At 36.7% G+C, this 17,519-nt stretch overlaps 1 protein-coding gene across 1 annotated transcript; it reads left to right on the forward strand.

The window, feature by feature from the left end:
* The first annotated feature begins 3,311 nt into the window (after positions 1-3,311).
* Positions 3,312-17,196, forward strand: LOC145775102 (solute carrier organic anion transporter family member 4C1-like). Its single transcript, XM_082586301.1, has 11 exons — positions 3,312-3,500; positions 7,326-7,592; positions 7,763-7,939; positions 8,153-8,252; positions 8,492-8,610; positions 8,767-9,027; positions 10,616-10,805; positions 11,636-11,798; positions 13,746-13,903; positions 14,084-14,289; positions 15,016-17,196. Exons 1-11 carry the CDS (start codon positions 3,380-3,382, stop codon positions 15,192-15,194), a joined length of 1,941 nt encoding a protein of 646 aa, XP_082442427.1. The 5' UTR covers positions 3,312-3,379; the 3' UTR covers positions 15,195-17,196.
* Positions 17,197-17,519: the final 323 nt, after the last annotated feature.

Consider the following 17,519-nt stretch of genomic DNA (forward strand, 5'->3'; position numbering starts at 1 on the left):
ATCATTAGACTCCTCTTTGCAGTTGCCGCTTGAAAAAGTATCGTTTACCATGTCAAAGAGATTGCTCAAAAGTTGTTTTAATTCATATCCTGAATGTCAAAAATGTTCTGCACTTGCTGAAAAAGCGATTACACATCTTTGTATGATAGACAGCTTGGACATACAGTAGGCCTACAGTATATATTCATATTATTTCAAAAATGTATGTATATTCAAAGATCTTTTTTAGCCTTCTTCTTCTTGCGTTTGACGCCGCTGCATGTCACCTTGTTACAGTATATCCAGGCGCAGCAGCCAATGGATTGTGTGTTATCGAGCGTTGTTAGGTCCACATGTCTACCCTTGGGTCGGTGTATAGGACATTGGTAGAGAATGTGGTATGCAGTCTGAAAATCTGAGCCACATGCACAAGATAGTGAGTCGGCGAGGCCCCAATCGAACATGTTGCCATTGAAACGGCCTACCCCAGTTTGCAAGCGATTGAGCTGCACCCATTCCTTCCGAGTTACAGTATGGTTCTGCTCCTGATGATTAGTTTTAGCCTGATGCTGCGAGTTTGCTATGGTAGGCTAGTAGCGGTTTGTCACTAGCTTTCAGAACACAGTTCCCTGGTCAGGTGCAATGACGACTACATTTGTAAAATAAACAACGATTATGCTGCTAAAAGCGAAACTCATTCTATTACATTCATTACTCATTTAGTTTATCTTTTACACTACTACGTAAATATAAGAGGTGTATGAGTCAAGTTTTTTCGACTCCTACTCCATTCCGGCTCCGAAATCTGCGACTTCAAACTCCACTCTTGCTCCAAATATTTGGGGATATTAACTCATAACTGCAACTTTTGCAAACTCCATTCCGACTCCGAGCACGAACGATAAACCACAATCCATAACAGATTATTTGTACGCTAAAAGTATCGACTGGAAAAAATCAGACTCCGGCTTCGACCGAAACTCGAGACTCGGCTCCTAAATACTCCAAAATTTCGGCTCATGCACAACTCTGGTATGTATGGATATGTGGTTTATTCATAATGTTATAATGTTGATTTTATCACGATGACTGGATCCGAAGATTGTGTTCTAAACAAGATTTGATGTTAAGTTACAAAAGGCATAGGCAATTAGTAAAAAAATTGTCCTTTGTTTCACATTCGACTTTTTTCGATAGCCTGTTTGATTAGATTCAAATGTATTTGCCGATCTTTTTTGAACCAGGAGTTTACATAAAGCGTCTACTCCCATTCTGAAATTAAATTTAACAAAACTGAGTTTATTTGGCACCAAAATAATGCTTTCGTCAAACTAGCAAAGAATTGCATGCTATGACTTTTACGTTTCGCATGAGTAAAGATGTTTCCGATGCGCTTGTGTCCTGTATCACCTGGTTGGCTCGGTGTCTGCCCTAAGTAGAGAAAAGCAAAAAAATGCATTCTCTTTTAAATAACGTAATTGCAACGTCAAAACAAGTAAAGTGTTAGACAAGTTAGCAATGTTAAGTTTGCAAAACATTATGCAGTTGACAATTTTTTTAAACAAGGAAACAGAACATGAAAGAAGTATAGGATACTGTAGGTTTTCTTAAAGATTCTCATTTAGTCATCGAGGTGCCTCAGTCAAGTTCAGATATGTCTAACCCAAAAGCGTATAATTGAACCAAAATTTATGTTTTTGTTTTTAAGAAGGCAGCCAATAGTCTATAACTGGTTAAACAAAAATTTCAGCATGAAGACTAGTTCATAATAAGCATAATTCAAATCAATCCACTGCTTCAAAAAGGTAACAAGCAATCACTCAATTTTGGATGTCAACCGGCGTATTTGTGGTTGTGCAATGTAACTTGTCTTCTCGTTTGTCGTATTGTAATCAGTCAATTTATTCTGTTGGAAGCTAACATTTATACTTTCGGAACATTTTGTTTCAAGACAGTAGAACTATTTCAAGGGACTTAAAATTTGAGGAAGATCTCTGCAGCCTTTCATTAAGTATAATTGGGGTCCTCAAATACTTCTTTGGGCGACCCTAAAGTATAGTTCTAAATCTTTGCACCCCAAATATTTCGGGAACACATAAATTTGTTGTAAATACTTAAAACGAAATATTAATTTTTAAACTACTATTGACAGTAGAAATCACTTTGAACAAAATATTATAAAACTTAGCACATCAAAAAGTAAATGATTCTACTTATTTTTCTCAATGAGAATTAAATATTTTATTAGACGAGTGTTGTGAACACAACAAATCAATTACAAGGTTAATCTGAGAGACGGCAACCTGCAGATTTTCTTATATTTTTCGTCTTGATTGTGTTTGATTTTTTAAAGCATGGTAAAGGTAATGCAGAAAAACGTCTTTTCACATACTGAAGATAGATAGTTTCGAGTGGTAAAAGTGCATTCACTGTAGACGCTGATAACCGAGGATATTCCTTTGCTGCTGTAATGCAAAGTTCTCTTGTGTTGAAAGGCAATCTTTAAGTTGCGATCACTTGACAAGTTATCCAACGCTTGGACCAAATCTGGTTGTATATGCTGAGTACTGAGTAGCCTATGATACTGTGAAAGGTGGTAATATTTGGTGTTGTTGTGATGTTGTGTCTTTGAGAAAGTATTTATGAAGCCAGCGTGAAACATTATGAAGTGAAAATGACTTGTTTCACAATGTTTCTGCAGTTTTGCAGACACAGTGATTGTACTTATGATAAGTTTAAATTCTTTTGCAACTCAGAACGGAAGATTTCGCGACCCAAATTTGGGTTGCAATGCACTACTTGAGAATCTCTGAGTTATAATGCAACACAATTTCGTACTCTGAATAATGAGATATTTTTTACAACTGCATGTATTTTCGTTTGAGGGGGAAGGTGTCTAAGTGTCTCCATGGATCCGCTACTTGCCAATTAGTGCCCGATAAGAGATTAGTGCTTGATAAGATAACTCAGACGCATGGGCAACTTGTCATGCAAATAAGCATCTCCTGTGATAGTGTGATAGCTCAGATTGTGACAGTTGAATGGCAAGCTGCAGCTGCTTACATTCATCCCCTTTTTAATAGCTTGTACTTTACTTCTACAAAAAAAAATTCAAGATCGATTTTGTAAACAGTAACAGTGGCAAAAAATTAACAAACTTTGACAATCTAGTGTCTCATGGCATAACTTATACAGTATAGCTAACCCGCTGAGACATAGGCTTATCGTTTATTATAGTGCTGTGGTATAGGGTTCCATTAACTGCATGCTTGGTGTTTCTTCAACGTTGAGTGTTTTTTATCTTTTCTTACAAGATGTTTAAATAGCTGGTTTGAAATCTGCATTTGTTATCGCATTTGTTACTGCTATAAAACCCAACAAAGACAGAAGCTTTCAAAAAATGCCAACTGACGTAACAGAGAAGCGGTACGGATTCTTCCGCCTAAAACCATCTTGCCTGCAATGCTGCAATAATCCCGTTGGATTTTTGATTGCTTATTGCTTGTTTGGCATTGCTTCAGGTAAGTGAAGTTCCGTACTATAGTTTTGTTTGGCATTGCTTCAGGTAAGTGAAGTTCCGTACTATAGTTTTCTTTGACATATCACTTTCATTTTCCTATTTTGCAAACTACGAATACGGACTACCTTTTAAAACGCTAAGCATTTACTATTGGGATCTGATTTTTACATTGGTATCAATGGGTTGTAGACATCATTGGTAAGGATTTACTTCTTCGAATGCTAGTTCCCAGACAGCAAAATTCGTCAGTTTGTACATTGATTCAATGTCTACAGACGTGTGTGTCATGGTGTGTCACATGGTGGTTCTGCTGAGTGTTTGGGTGTTTAGACGGCTCCCAGACGCGGATGCTCAAATGATGAGTCAGGTAACAAATTCCATCTTGTATAGAACAAAAATATAAACCTGCAAGGTGTAACTCCCAGGGTATCGACCTTGAGCTCTGAGCGTTACACGAAAAAAAGGAAAGAAAAAAACAAATTTACTCTGAGATAAGAAATGCTGGAAATTAATTATGTAGGCCTACCGTAACACAACAAATAGAGCGACATCATGTAATGTAAGGTTGCTAAATTCAATGTTTTGAAAGATAAGCACCTTGCCCAACATTGCAACTGCATAGGTATAGTCTGTAGAATCCTAAATTGCAAGTTTTAAGAAGCAGGGTTTTGTGAGTTGAGTTTCGTGTCTAAATGAGTAATGCGTTTATTAGCAGAATTGCAATAAAAGTTTTAAATCATCTTTTAATTTAAACCGTAGATTAGCCTCTCCCTCCGAAATAGTAACAAAAGTGCAAGAGGATAACGCGTGGGAGTTGCACAATTTTAACCGAGAGTGATATTTATACAATACTCTAATCCAAAGTATTTTTTTGGGAAGACTCACGGCTAAACAAAATACAATATATCAAAATGACACACACCTTTTGTGTAAGCACTTTTGCATGTGCTTTGTTTAATGCCAGCTACCAGTCAATTGGTCGTAAACTTACTGTACGTGTGACTGTTTTTACATCAAACTTTAACCAGGACTAGTAGCCTAATGTAATTACGCAGGCAAGTGTAGGCCTACAAGAGAAAATACCATGTTTTTGAAGCTGATATTTTTAAGGGTCAAAAAAGTTCCAAGAAAAGTGGAGTTTGTGTTGAAAACATTGTTTTGAAATAACAACATAAAATTCTGGCCCCTTGTAACTACATCCTGATTTGGATGAGTGTGTGTTCTAATCAAGACCCAGGACTATTACCAAATCACTTTTTTTCATTGTTTGTTCTTTACAAGAACCATAAGTGCAGTTCAATTCACTGGTGCGTATAGACTTCTAAGACGTATAAGTAACTTGCATGTCTTTCGTCGTACTGTATCTGTCTTCATACCAATAGTATGTATTATCAATACAGATATTGCGGGTGTTTGTTCGTTTTGAGGCTGTACAAACAGACCATTTTAGTGCACTAGTGTATCGCTTTACTTTCTTATTGTTTCGATTTTATTTTGTGGGAATTACGGTGACTAACATAACGCTTAGTGCCATTTGAACAAGAACTTAATCTCGCCTTCCACGATAAACACTTGTGTTCGCTCAGCTGTTACAGTCCACACATCTTTTTCAAGAGTTGAGTAAGTAGGCCTATGGCGGTTGTTTCCATAAATAGACAGACCATTGTATGCTGCACTTTGGCATCGCAGCATTTTATCTGAAAGCTCAAAATAACATTTCAAAACTTTCTGTCTCACTTTCCTGCGTATTTTCTTAAATTAGTATTCTTTCTGAACCAACTAGCCTACATTTTAAACTTTGTTTTGTATAAGTCAAAATCTGGTTGGTTTAGTATTTTACTGCGGTTTACAATAGTCATAGCCAGGGCCCACAAGAGGGGGGGACAACTGGTGCATTGCACCGGGGCCCGGTGAGTTCAAGGGGGCCCGACAAAATGTCTAAATTCACTCGATAAAAAGATTGATTTCAACAATTTTGCATAAAATATTATTTTTATATTAGTTCCGTATGTCGAATGGGGCCTCCTTATGGGTAGCCTAGGCTATGCCCTTTTTTTTAAATTACAGAATTTTTAATTTTTTGAGTTTAGGGGGCCCGAGAAACTGTTTAAATTTGCGTGCTCAGGTCGATTTTGCATAAAATATTGCTTTTTATATGAATATTAGTTTTGTATTTTGAATGGGCCCTCTCATGGGTATGCCCTTTTTTAGAACAATATTTTCATTTTTTTGCGTTTAGGGGGGGGCCATTAAAATGTTTAAATTTGCGTGTTAAGGTCAACTTTGCATAAAAACTTTTTAATATTTTGAAGTTGGTATTTCTTATAACTTATGAAGTTGGTATTTCTTATATTGAAGTTGGTATTTCTTAATGTCATGAACAATACCGGTAGCAATGCATTCATCCTAAGTTTGCTGCCCTAGTCTCTGCAGATTTCAAGGTTAGAAATGGTATTGTATATTAAAATGTAAAGCTGTAAGCACACATATGCAATCCTATGTCAGCCATGTCGGATAGTATTGCAATTTTTATCTTCGAAATGGCTGATTTTACCCACTTGTTGCCATGGTTACAATCAGGTGTTGCCAGAGTGAAGAAGGGTTAGAGTTAGGAAAGGTTAGGGTTATGATCTTTGCCCAGGACTAAAAAAAATATCCAAAATACAAGTTTTTGTTTTCAACAGCTATAAACTTTTCCTCAAATTAGGGCAGAATTCCATATCTGACAACGCTATTGAGGCTATATTTACACTATGTAGTGTTTTAGCATTTTACAGCATTTTATCTTTGTGTATAAATAGTGTGTATCTGTGAATTTAAAGTTACATGTATATTTACAATAGTGCATTGTTTGTGAAATAATGGAGTGTTAATACTTTAACCTAATTTATCCTTTGTAAGAACGCGCACCGCAAATTTTGCTTGTGATTGGTGAGATATCACGCGACATGGGCCCGGCAGCAACATATGCACCGGGGCCCGGCAGGGCTCTTGGAGGCCCTGGTCATAGCTGTGTCGAACTTCTATCATTGAGAGAAACGGAGGTGGCTGCGACGACAAAATTATGATTGTTATGAACAGGATGCTATTTGCCTATTTTTGATTACTTGATTGCTGGTGTTACTCGATTTTCTCAAACGCTTTCATGCTTTATTAATAGAGTCTTCAAGATTACTAAATGAGATAAAATTTTGCGATTGCTTTACGTAATGAGAAATAAATTGACCATTTTCTGTAATTTAAAAGTATTATTCTAATTTGGTCAAGGTCGTTGGAACTTACAAGCAAATGATCTTTGCAAGAAGTATAGCCTACCTCTTTTAAATGGTAAACGTGTCTGTGCGTTTAATATCTTATGCACAAATGCATCAATAAAGTGCAGAAACCAACGACATAGTTTCATCAGTAGCCTATCAGTGACAAAGCCGAAACGAATTGCCAACAGAATTTGTTGCAATTAAGCTGATAGTTAAAACATCGCTTGTATGTATGTAATGTAGTAATTTTGTAATGAACGCGTCTGGGACGAAAAAGGTAGTAGGCCTACTCGGTGCAATAATATCGATATTCCATGATGTCAATGAACGGGAAAAAATGACAAAATAACAAAAACATTGCTTACTCTCTACATATTCCCAACTTTTAATACTGAATAAAATAATTGGTGGTATGGAATTAATCTTTGGAAAACCAACAAGAAATGAAAAGAGCAATAAGTAAAATACCCTAGCTTGTAGTAGTAAAATACACAGCAAAACATAAAAAAGATAATAGAAACGCTATTGTAGCTTCCAATAATAATCATTGAAAACAATATATTGTTTAGGCACCATAAGTGGAGGAATACTCAACATCAACGTCAGCGCAATTGAACGACGATTTCAATTAAGCAGTTCGGAATCAGCAATTATAGTGGTCGGTTATGACATCGGATTTTGTATCCTGACTCTTTTTGTGCCTTATTTCGGTGCCAGATCTCATCGTCCACGTATCGTAGCTGCCGGAGCTGCTACGTTTGGACTGGGCTGCCTTCTGTATGTGTTGCCTCATTTTGTCACTGGTTTATATGCCACTGGAGGAAGCATCCTATCAGGTAAGTGTAGTCGCAGAACAGACCACCTACACGCCTACAATCGTAAAAACCTGCAACAGGTTTTTCATTTTTTTTTTACCAAATACGCCTTTTATTGGTTAACGCTGGTGATAAACAGAACTTTTTTCGCAGCACTTGACATTTGTATTAATGAATTTCTTTCATTGCAGTTCCTTGCAATCCTAATTTCAAGCCTGATTGTTCTTCAGAAGAAAATGTATATTACACTTTTCCCATTTTCATTCTGTCAACCTTATTCATGGGGTTTGGACTTTGCCCATTGTACACTCTCGGCTTGGCTTACATGGAAGACAGCGTACCTAAAAAATCAGCTTCTCTGTATTTAGGTAAATGTATCGATATTATAGTTATTGCAGCAATAAAGAAGGCTACTTAAAACTTGAGAGAAATTTTTGTAATTACGTGTGCAACAAACATCGACGTCGACAGCCCTTTGTATAGTTTCTACCGTGACAATTAACTCTGAGGAGTCACTGATACATGACGACGCGCAACAAAAAAGTTATTCTTCGTATTTTCTGCATTTGCACCTTTTTTAGGCATCGCAAATGCATCTACAATTTTGGGTCCCACAATTGGATTTCTTGGTGGAGGAATTTTGCTGAAAGACTATTACGTGGACTTCGATAAAACAACTACGTAAAAACATAAGCTACCTACTTATACACTTTTACTCAGATATACAACATCGGCACAATTAAATACTCATAACTGTTAAGGAAAAAACACAACCTAGATCAAATTAAAATACTGGTTCAAGTTTTCTAAAAATGTTGTTATAAGTGATCGTGCCGTAGGCCAATGTTAAAGCAAACAGAAAAGGTTATTCGAAAAATAAATCTAAGATTGAACTTTTTAAAATGACATGCTTTTGGCAGCAACCTCACTTTTCTTGATCCCCGCTGGGTGGGAGCTTGGTGGCTTATTCCTATTGTAATGATGGTTTTCTGCTGGCTGCTTGTCATTCCATTGTTTGGATTCCCAAAGCACTTGCCAGGTCAGGTTGTGTTTGTGCTACATTTATAAGCTTTGATTTCATGTGTAGCCTTTTAAAAAAAGTTAAAATTTTATCATTAGACTCAAAGCTTTAATAAAATGATATGACTCAGAAACCTGTAAAATAAATAAACGCTGCTGTGCCTTTTCAAATTAGGCACAGTCCGGAATAGAGCACGACGAGTGTCCGAAGTGCACAAAAGTGGAGGCACCGATGCCGTTGTCGGACAAGGATTTTGCAATTTGGTAAAAGACTTTCCGAGAGCTCTTGGAACTTTGTTGAAAAATCCCACCTTCTTGTTGGCCAGCATTGCTGGATGCTTACAAGCTTTGATTATAAACGGAGTATCTGCTTTCATGACTAAATATTTAGAAAACAACTTTCATGAGTCTCTTGGCGATGCTGCTTTGCTTCTAGGTAAGAATCACTTTTGTTTAATACAGCACTGTTGAAGAGTTGATATTACTTTATTTGCGGTGTTTTTAATTTTGAATCAGTATAACCTAAATATAGTCTATCACGGTTACACAAATTGTTCTGTTCACCGCATCCTTGGTGTGCAAAATAAATCTTATGCGGAACGAACAGAAAATTCAAAACATTCAAAAATTTACAAAATCAGTTGTGAAAATTATTCTGTGGTTTCATGCGGAGTCAGAGGATGAGACATAGGAAAAGCAGCGTAGTATGATAAGGAAAATATCGACATTTTACAAAATGTTTTTTACGAAAGGCTGAACGATTGTGAAAGCAGACGTTCGCCGGCGAACGAAACTCTATTTAGTTTGATATGGTATGCACAAATGCACAGCAATTTACGCTAAGCATGATTTTACTATTCTTGTAAAAGCAACATGTAGGCCTACGCCCTACAATTCCCTTATCTGTGCACAATGAGTGAATGAGATGCCTGTAGGTAAAAAGTCCAACAATAACTGTCTCTGGATGTAGAATCGTTAAGATAAACGACAAAAACATCTATTTTTTTTTCTAAAAAGAAATCTGCAGGTTTTGAAAAACCTAAACAGGTTTCCAATGCCAAAACAGAAAACAATAATTAAATCTAAAAGTAGTTTAAATAATTCAGATCTAAGTCGATTACTTTGAATAAACTTTTTATTGTGAAGGTAAAGTAGGGCAATAGAGCATGCATATTTGCAGTTCAACGTAAGCTATAAAATTTGCCAGTGTTTACTGTAGTGCATTTCTTATTGTATCAGAATAAGAATAAAAATCAGAATAAACCTCTTTTATAATCAAACAACAAATAAACTACTTCAAAAATGTATTTTACTATCAATGCACTTTTGATATTGTTCTTGCTGACATATTTAGCAATTTTGCTCAAATTCTTAATTTGTACGACTACTTGAATAAGGGTGTGATCGCATTGCTTTGATTGCAGCTCTTACAATTACAAATTAAATCAGGGTCCAAGCTCGTTTACAAAATCTTGCATTTTAGCAATTCATTTCGACTACATACTTGATAAAATATATTCTCGTTTTCATTTTTACCACATACACGGTAGGCTAGTAGTCGTCACCAAATAGCAACTTTACAACCGAAAGTAAAGACTTCCAAAGCCCACTGGTTCTTATTTAACCTTTTCTCTTGTTGGTACCACATTGACATCACCAACAAGTTTTCGCATCTCCTCCTAGAATGGCTGAAAAGTAATAGTCACCTACAATTCAGAAATTTAGTTAAAAACCCAATAAACAGGCATAGGCATAGCTTCTTATGTCCTTGTGTTAGTAGCCTAACTCTAATTATTCAGCATCACCCTCTAGGTCTCGCACCCTTTAGTGGTGCATGCATCCCTGGTTAACATTTAAGAATCTCTGCCGTAATAAAGCACCCTCAAGCATACTTTCATTCGTTGCAACGCAACAAGCCATTTCTTTAAAAACAAACTTTTTTAAAAGCGTGATTGTTAGTTGTTGTAAAAACAAAATACACATAACTCAGTTGTGAGTTGGTGACTCAGTCATTTGTGCCTCAGGATCCGTAATTGTTCCGGCTGGAGTGATTGGAAATCTGGTCGGAGGTGTTGTTGTCTACATCTTCAAGTGGGAAACAAAAGGAATGTTACGATTCGCCGGTGCTTGTATGCTTTTGGGTGGAGTGCTTTGTCCACAGTTTTTACTCTACTGCGACAATAGACCGGTCTCTGGGATTACTTTTCCTTACAGGTAAAATATTTTTGAAAGTAACTTCCCAAAAAATTTTTGACAGCCTGTTGCAAAAATCATCTAATATCTTTACACGATCGATCACATTTTTATATTATTGAAAATGAATTATTAGAACGATAACGTATTTATGTTTACCTTTTATTGTTTAGTCAAAGCTGATACAGCAGTTTAGTAAAACATGCTGAATAGGGTTTCCTATTTAAGATTTGATGTATTCAAGAGTTTTATATAAATAAAACCAACTTAATTACAATAACTTATTCTATTTGAATAAGTGTTGAGGCTAATAATGATTGCTAGACCAACTAGCATGAAGCGTTATGTAGCGCATAACTTAGCCAAATTAGTATTTTTATAATTGTATTAGCTCTGCTAGCTGCATTGAGCACTTTGTTTGCATTTGCTATAATTTATTCTTGGAATAAAAACGAACTTATGTAGGCCTATGTAGACTATTTTATTTATTTTTGTATATCATCTGCAAGTCATTGTTTTAATTTATTGTTTGCATGTCAGTGTTGTATAATGACTGCATATCCTTTTTGTTGTTGAATGAGGACAAGCTTGTCTGATGTAAATGAATTATTATAATAATAATAAAAACAACAATTTATTAATTACATTTGTATGGACGTATAATTATCACCACTTGCAGATGATAAGAAACCCAGCCCTGGTGATTTCCGAAGAAAAAAAGTCAATTATTAAGTCAATCGATTTCAAAATCAACAAATTTTACATTTAGCAAGCTTTAACCAAAATGCTTGTTTTTATGCTTAAAAATTAATTTTCTATCCCTTCGTTGATTAACAGTTTTCTTTTCTCAGGCTCAGCCCAACCGTTACATCCAAAAATCTAACAGCGACGTGCAATGCTGGATGTGCTTGCCAAGAGGAGTTTTATGTCGCGTCCTGTTCTTCGGAAGGAATCGAGTATTTTTCACCATGCCACGCCGCGTGCGTTGGAGTTCGCAACAACACTAGTCCATTTGTAAGCTTTTGTAAAGTGCTATAACAATGACAGTATATAAATACATACGAATTCCAATCCACAAGCATACAGGTAATTGTCCAGCAGAAATAATTTGCTGAGCTGATGTTAAAACTTTTACTTACAAGTTACAAATAATTTTAATAATAGCTCTATTGTAGTATCTTTGGCTTCGTGAAGTTGTAGCTGAATTGAAAATTCTGTTATTTTTGTGATAGCATTTATTACATGAAGCTGTAAAAGCGTTTGAGTGGATATATAATTAGTGCCTGGACCTACTCGATTGGGCGTTGTGCCACTGTTAGCCATCTGTGCACTTAAATCAAGATTAGCCCGGTCTGTTCTGACAGCTTACTAGGGCAAGAATGGCTCTTGTGGCAAATTTATGGCAAGAATGGCTCCTGTCTTTATTACATGATTCAAACCTGTTTGGTATTCATATTGTGGGCAGTATTGAGTCAATTGTTTTGAAGAGTTGCTTTTAATTGTTGGATAATGCTGCTGAATACAATTTTGCTTGTCTTAATCATGAAAAAGTACAAAGCCACCAAAATTTTCTATTGAATTATTTTATTGAAATGAATGTTAACTACAATAGACATAGAGGTTTCAACAGCAAATTTGCAATCACACAGCCTCGCAGCACTGCTGTTATCTTCGCTTTAAGTTTCTTCTGGCTTTATGGCATAATTTTGCTTTGACAGGTTTTTGTATGTGGAAGCTGACGGTCAATCAACTAATAAACATAATGAACTTTGATAAACAATTAAAAAACCACTTTGCTTACCATACAATGGTAGATGCAAAACAGTTTTTTGTTTACACCAGGGGTGACGAACCTTTTTGCGGTCGCGGGCCACTTTGTCAATTACACATGAGTTATCGGGTCACACAACGTTTTAATCGTAACCTACTATGAAATCTTTTAGAAGCGACTCAAGATATTATTCATGAAAAGTAACAAACGGCAGATGAAAGTAATAAAACCCACACAGTTGAAATTATCTTACGCAGAATCGAAACATATCACAGTAAAAAATAAAAACAAATCAACTTTGGTAAAAAGGATAGAGCAACAGTACTTGCACTGATAATGAAGACAGTTTAATTTTCGAAGCGTTTGCTTTCATGTGAGCATGATTTCTTCTTTTTTTGGCTCTATTTTTTTTGCTCAAGTTGACTAAATGTTTCGACCATTATGTTCCGAAACAACAAATCAGTTAATGAAATTTCTTTTTTAAAAAACAAACAGAAGCCCATGCAAATCATACAGCTGAAGCTATCTAATGCAGCATTGATTGATTGTTTGCATATTAATCCTCGGACTGGGAAAGCTTCTTGCAGAGCTTAATCCTAGCAGTTTCGCATACTTGTGTAGAGGCTTTGAATTACTGACGCAAGCCCGGTCACCGAGATTGACAGAGTGAAGTTTCCGATTGTTGAAGTCTTGTTGCCGGGGAATTATTCCATCTATTAGATGCCGCTGAATGGATTGGAGAGCAGTCCTCAACGTGCGTTGCTCAAGCGCACACCCCGAGAGTCGAACCAGCGACGCTTGATCTTGAAGCTTCTTCGTTCCAGAAGTGACGCTCTAACCAACTGAGCTATTGGGGCGGACGTGAAAGCATAAACATTGAGCGGACATTGAAGCATAAAATATTAAAAAAGTAACATTGAAGCATTGAATTTTTTTGTTTAGTGGGATTATTGGAAAGTTTTTTGCTTGACTAAGCGGGCCACACAAAATTCTTTGAGGGGCCGCAGGTTCGTCACCTCTGGTTTACACTGATTTAATGTTTCTAGACCTTGAAATAGAAAAAGGTCTAATTTTCTGGCTGACACGATGACATGATGTGACACACAGTACAGCAGTCAGCAATTGATTGCTTTCCTGTCAATGTGTCTAAAAAAAAACTTTACCGCAGTTATGAAATATATTTATTTCAGATATTCGAACCGTGTCATTGCACCAACACCAACACCACCTTGACAATTGGAAGATGTCCTTCTGTGTGTTCAGGCAAAAACCCGGCGTTGGCTTTGGCGTTTTTCAGTGTTTTTTTAACGTTTTCTTCATTCACACCTGCTCTACTTGCGAGCTTTAGGTCGGGTGAACATTTTCTTTTTCATGGTATTTTTGTTTTTCTAACGTAAAGTAAGATCACGTTTGATATAATTGCAAGAATATAACCATTCTGAAACAATTATCTAACAATAACGCATATACACCAGCCATAGACTAGCCACTTGCAAGGTAAACAAAAGAACTTCTTTATATATTTTAGAGTGGTTCCAGAGTCCATGAGGTCGTTTGCAGTTGGAGTGCAGTTCATATTTTTTCGTCTCTTGGGTACGATTCCAGGACCAATTTTGTACGGAGCTTTTATAGACAGAACTTGCATTTTGTGGCAAACTAGACAATGCGGCAATAGCAGAGGTTCATGTTGGATTTATCAAAGCAAAGACATGGCTATAGCATTTCTTGTTATAAGTAAGCAATTGTTTACTCATTCTCCTTAGTTAAGAACCTTTCCTTCTAAAACGAACAAATGCATAATTATAGCCTGCACTGGTAGTAGGCTAATAGACTATGGAAAAGATAAAGCGGTAAATGGTACGGTAGGTTGGTTTTAAATCTTTATCCTCGGACTGACCAAGCCTTGATAGGTTATTCTTGGTAGCTTCGTATATTTGTAGAGGCTTCTTACGAAGGGTCGTTATCGAGTTTGACAGAGTGAAAAATTTCCCATTGTTGAAGTGTTATTGCCGAGAAATTATTCCATCTATTAAGTGCCGCTAAATGGAAAGCAATCCTTAAAATGCTTTGCTCAAGCGCACATCCCGAGAGTCGAACAAGCGCCGCTTGTCACGCTCTAACCAACTGAGCTATCTTGCCAGGTAGACCGTAAATAGCGTTGCTTCTGCTTCTGCATACTTGGTATGAAGTTCAAACGTCATGACTGATCTTTTAAGAGTTTACTGAGTCAAAATTGTTATCTTTTGATCTGTTTTCTGTAAAACCGTTACCAGTTCTCTTTTTCAAATACGACGGCTTCAGCAATTTAACCTAAATCATACAACAAAACTTTGTCTGGACTTGGCAATCTTTTTTTGCACCTTTAAACGTTTCTCAAATGTTTAGATTAATCTAACATCTGCAACCAATGAATTTAAACAGCATTGTAATAAATTTGATCCAATAACTACTTCCTTCCAGCTGGTGTTGGCAACACTCTTTCCGGGGTGGTTTACATGCTATCGGCTATTGCATATAAGCCTGCATCTTCAACTTTAATCCATTCGGAACAAAGGAATAGTGTTAAGGAAGGTAGTGGTGAAAAAGATCTTCCAAAATCAGCATCTGAAAACCAAGCCTATACCGATGATATCAGCTGAACTAAGCCTACATCAATATGGTATTGCAACGAGGAAAAACTTTGATTGCAGATTGACATGCAAGTTAGTAACTTTGTTTCAACTGTCAACGTGTTTGCAAATCAAATGCATTCTTCAACGTTTTACTCTATTCCGGAAATCGGATAACATCGCTAAACCGACATTGTTTGACGAAACGAGCTAGGTCGGATTTTACCGAGAGCTACCTCCTAGCTGTATAATGTTTAAATGACAAAATTAACACCTGGTATATTATGTTGACGCTGTATCTTCAACTGATGTGCTTTGCTATTTTATATTTTCGAGGTTCATATTGTAGATCAGAGGTTACCAAACGTGCTTGAGAAAGGGCAAGATGGCTGTGAAAAACGAGCTCGTGTGCCGGATAACCACTTTGTTTGATACAGTCTACAACTTGTGGTGGTGTGTCACAAGAGTGGGTGTGATTTAACCAGCTGTAAGCAACAATTGACAAGGTTATTGCAAGCGAATGGGTTGTGGAGAAAAGACTTATTAATTGATCACAAATTTTCAAAATCACATGTTGGCTACTCATTCTTTTAAAAATGGCTATGTTCAAAGTTTTATTTTTACAGAACCCCGACATCACGCCAAAGCTTGTCATAGAAGGACAAGAAATGATTGATTGAATCTTTATCCACAGTCTGGAAAAGTTTCTTTGAGAACTTAATCCTGGCAGTTTCGCATACTTGTGGAGGCTTTGCATCACTGACGCAGGCTAGGTCACCGAGATTGACAAAGTGAAGCTTCCGATTATTGAAGTCTTGTTGCCGGGAAATTATTCCATCCATTAGATGCCGCTGAATGGAGAGCAGTCCTTTAACGTGCGTTGCTCAAGCGCACACCACGAGAGTCGAACCTGCGCCGCTTGATCTTGAAGCTTCTTCGTTCCAGAAGGCACGCGCTAACCAAATGCGCTATCGGGGCATGACAAATTAAACACTTAGGCTAAAAACTTCACATAACTTTGAAAGGGATTTTTATTCAGTGCTATAATCGCCTTTATTTTTTACACAGTAAGAAGGGCCGGTTGGACCAACCTCAGAGCCGCATTTGGTCTACGACCGTAGTTTGGTGACCCCTGCTGTAGATAGTTGTCAATGTTGTCAGTATTTTAAAAGTGTTTTGTACATAACGGTTCTCTTCGAAGTGTCTTTTGAGATCAAATATTATTTTATGATGCTTGTGGAAACGACTCTTTTTATAGATAACTTCTTAAGTTGTTGTTTATTTGTTTCATGCACAAAACTGCCTGCATAACCCATCTGATGCAAACAATGCTGCATTACTAAACGCCTATAGATACGTTGAATACTTGTTTTTATTAAAAGTGGATAGAACACAGAAAAATTAATGTGAAACATACACTCTTCGTGCCTGGCTGTATAAAGAGCAAGTTGCAAGTGGAAAAGTTGATTTGAGATGATGTCAGTTTGGATTAGGAAGCATACAATGTTCAATTGTTCAATCGGGCATTTGTAATTGTTGTTAAATTTCCATCTTTCTTCTTGCAGCTAACACTTGCAGTTTGCAGGCGAAACGTATCAATCACCTTTGGTGACAAAAACACAGCGCAACTAGTTTTTTTGGCGAAGTTGTGCGTAACTGTGCTAACAGTCGTTCGCACGATCAGCCATTCAATCAATGCTTAGCAACTTGCAAAGTAGGCTAAGTTCAGTATTCGCACAATGGCTTTCACGGTCATATGACATCTTATTGTGAAAGCCAATGCTATGACTCAAAGGCCAAGATGTTTTTTTATGGATAGGTTTATGCTGTCAACAGGCGTAGCAGTGTATGCAATATATTGGTTACGAAGTTGTATTTTTGTCATGCTTGCCAAATAAAGTTAAATTAACAGTATGTAATAACTGTGTTGTTAAATTAGTTCCATTTTTATTTGTATTCATAAATTTGCTATGTCCTTTGAGTCAAACAGAAGATGTCACGAAGTATCGTGAAAACGAGGCTGATCACTATAAATCGCATAATAAAATAGTGTGAATTAATGAAAGGTGACAATTCTAATTTCTTTGTCTTGGTCTAAAAATTGTCGACATCTCCAGCCAAGCATCTATGATTAAGTCACAAACTTGATCCTTCTTCAGATTTACTTTGTGACAAAGAAACAAGAAGAATAGGAAATGCTGTAAATGTTGCACTTCGGTGTGATACCAAGCATAACGCGCACAACTGCTGAGGAATGTGTGTTTTTTAAAAGATTTGTTTCTGGGAGCTGATACTTCCAGCAGCAGCTTCAAAAAATACCGAAAAAATCTCACAACGTTTTTCGATTGTCTGGTT

This window comes from Aplidium turbinatum, chromosome 8 (genome assembly GCF_918807975.1).
Source record: "Aplidium turbinatum chromosome 8, kaAplTurb1.1, whole genome shotgun sequence".
Lineage (NCBI taxonomy): Eukaryota > Metazoa > Chordata > Ascidiacea > Aplousobranchia > Polyclinidae > Aplidium > Aplidium turbinatum.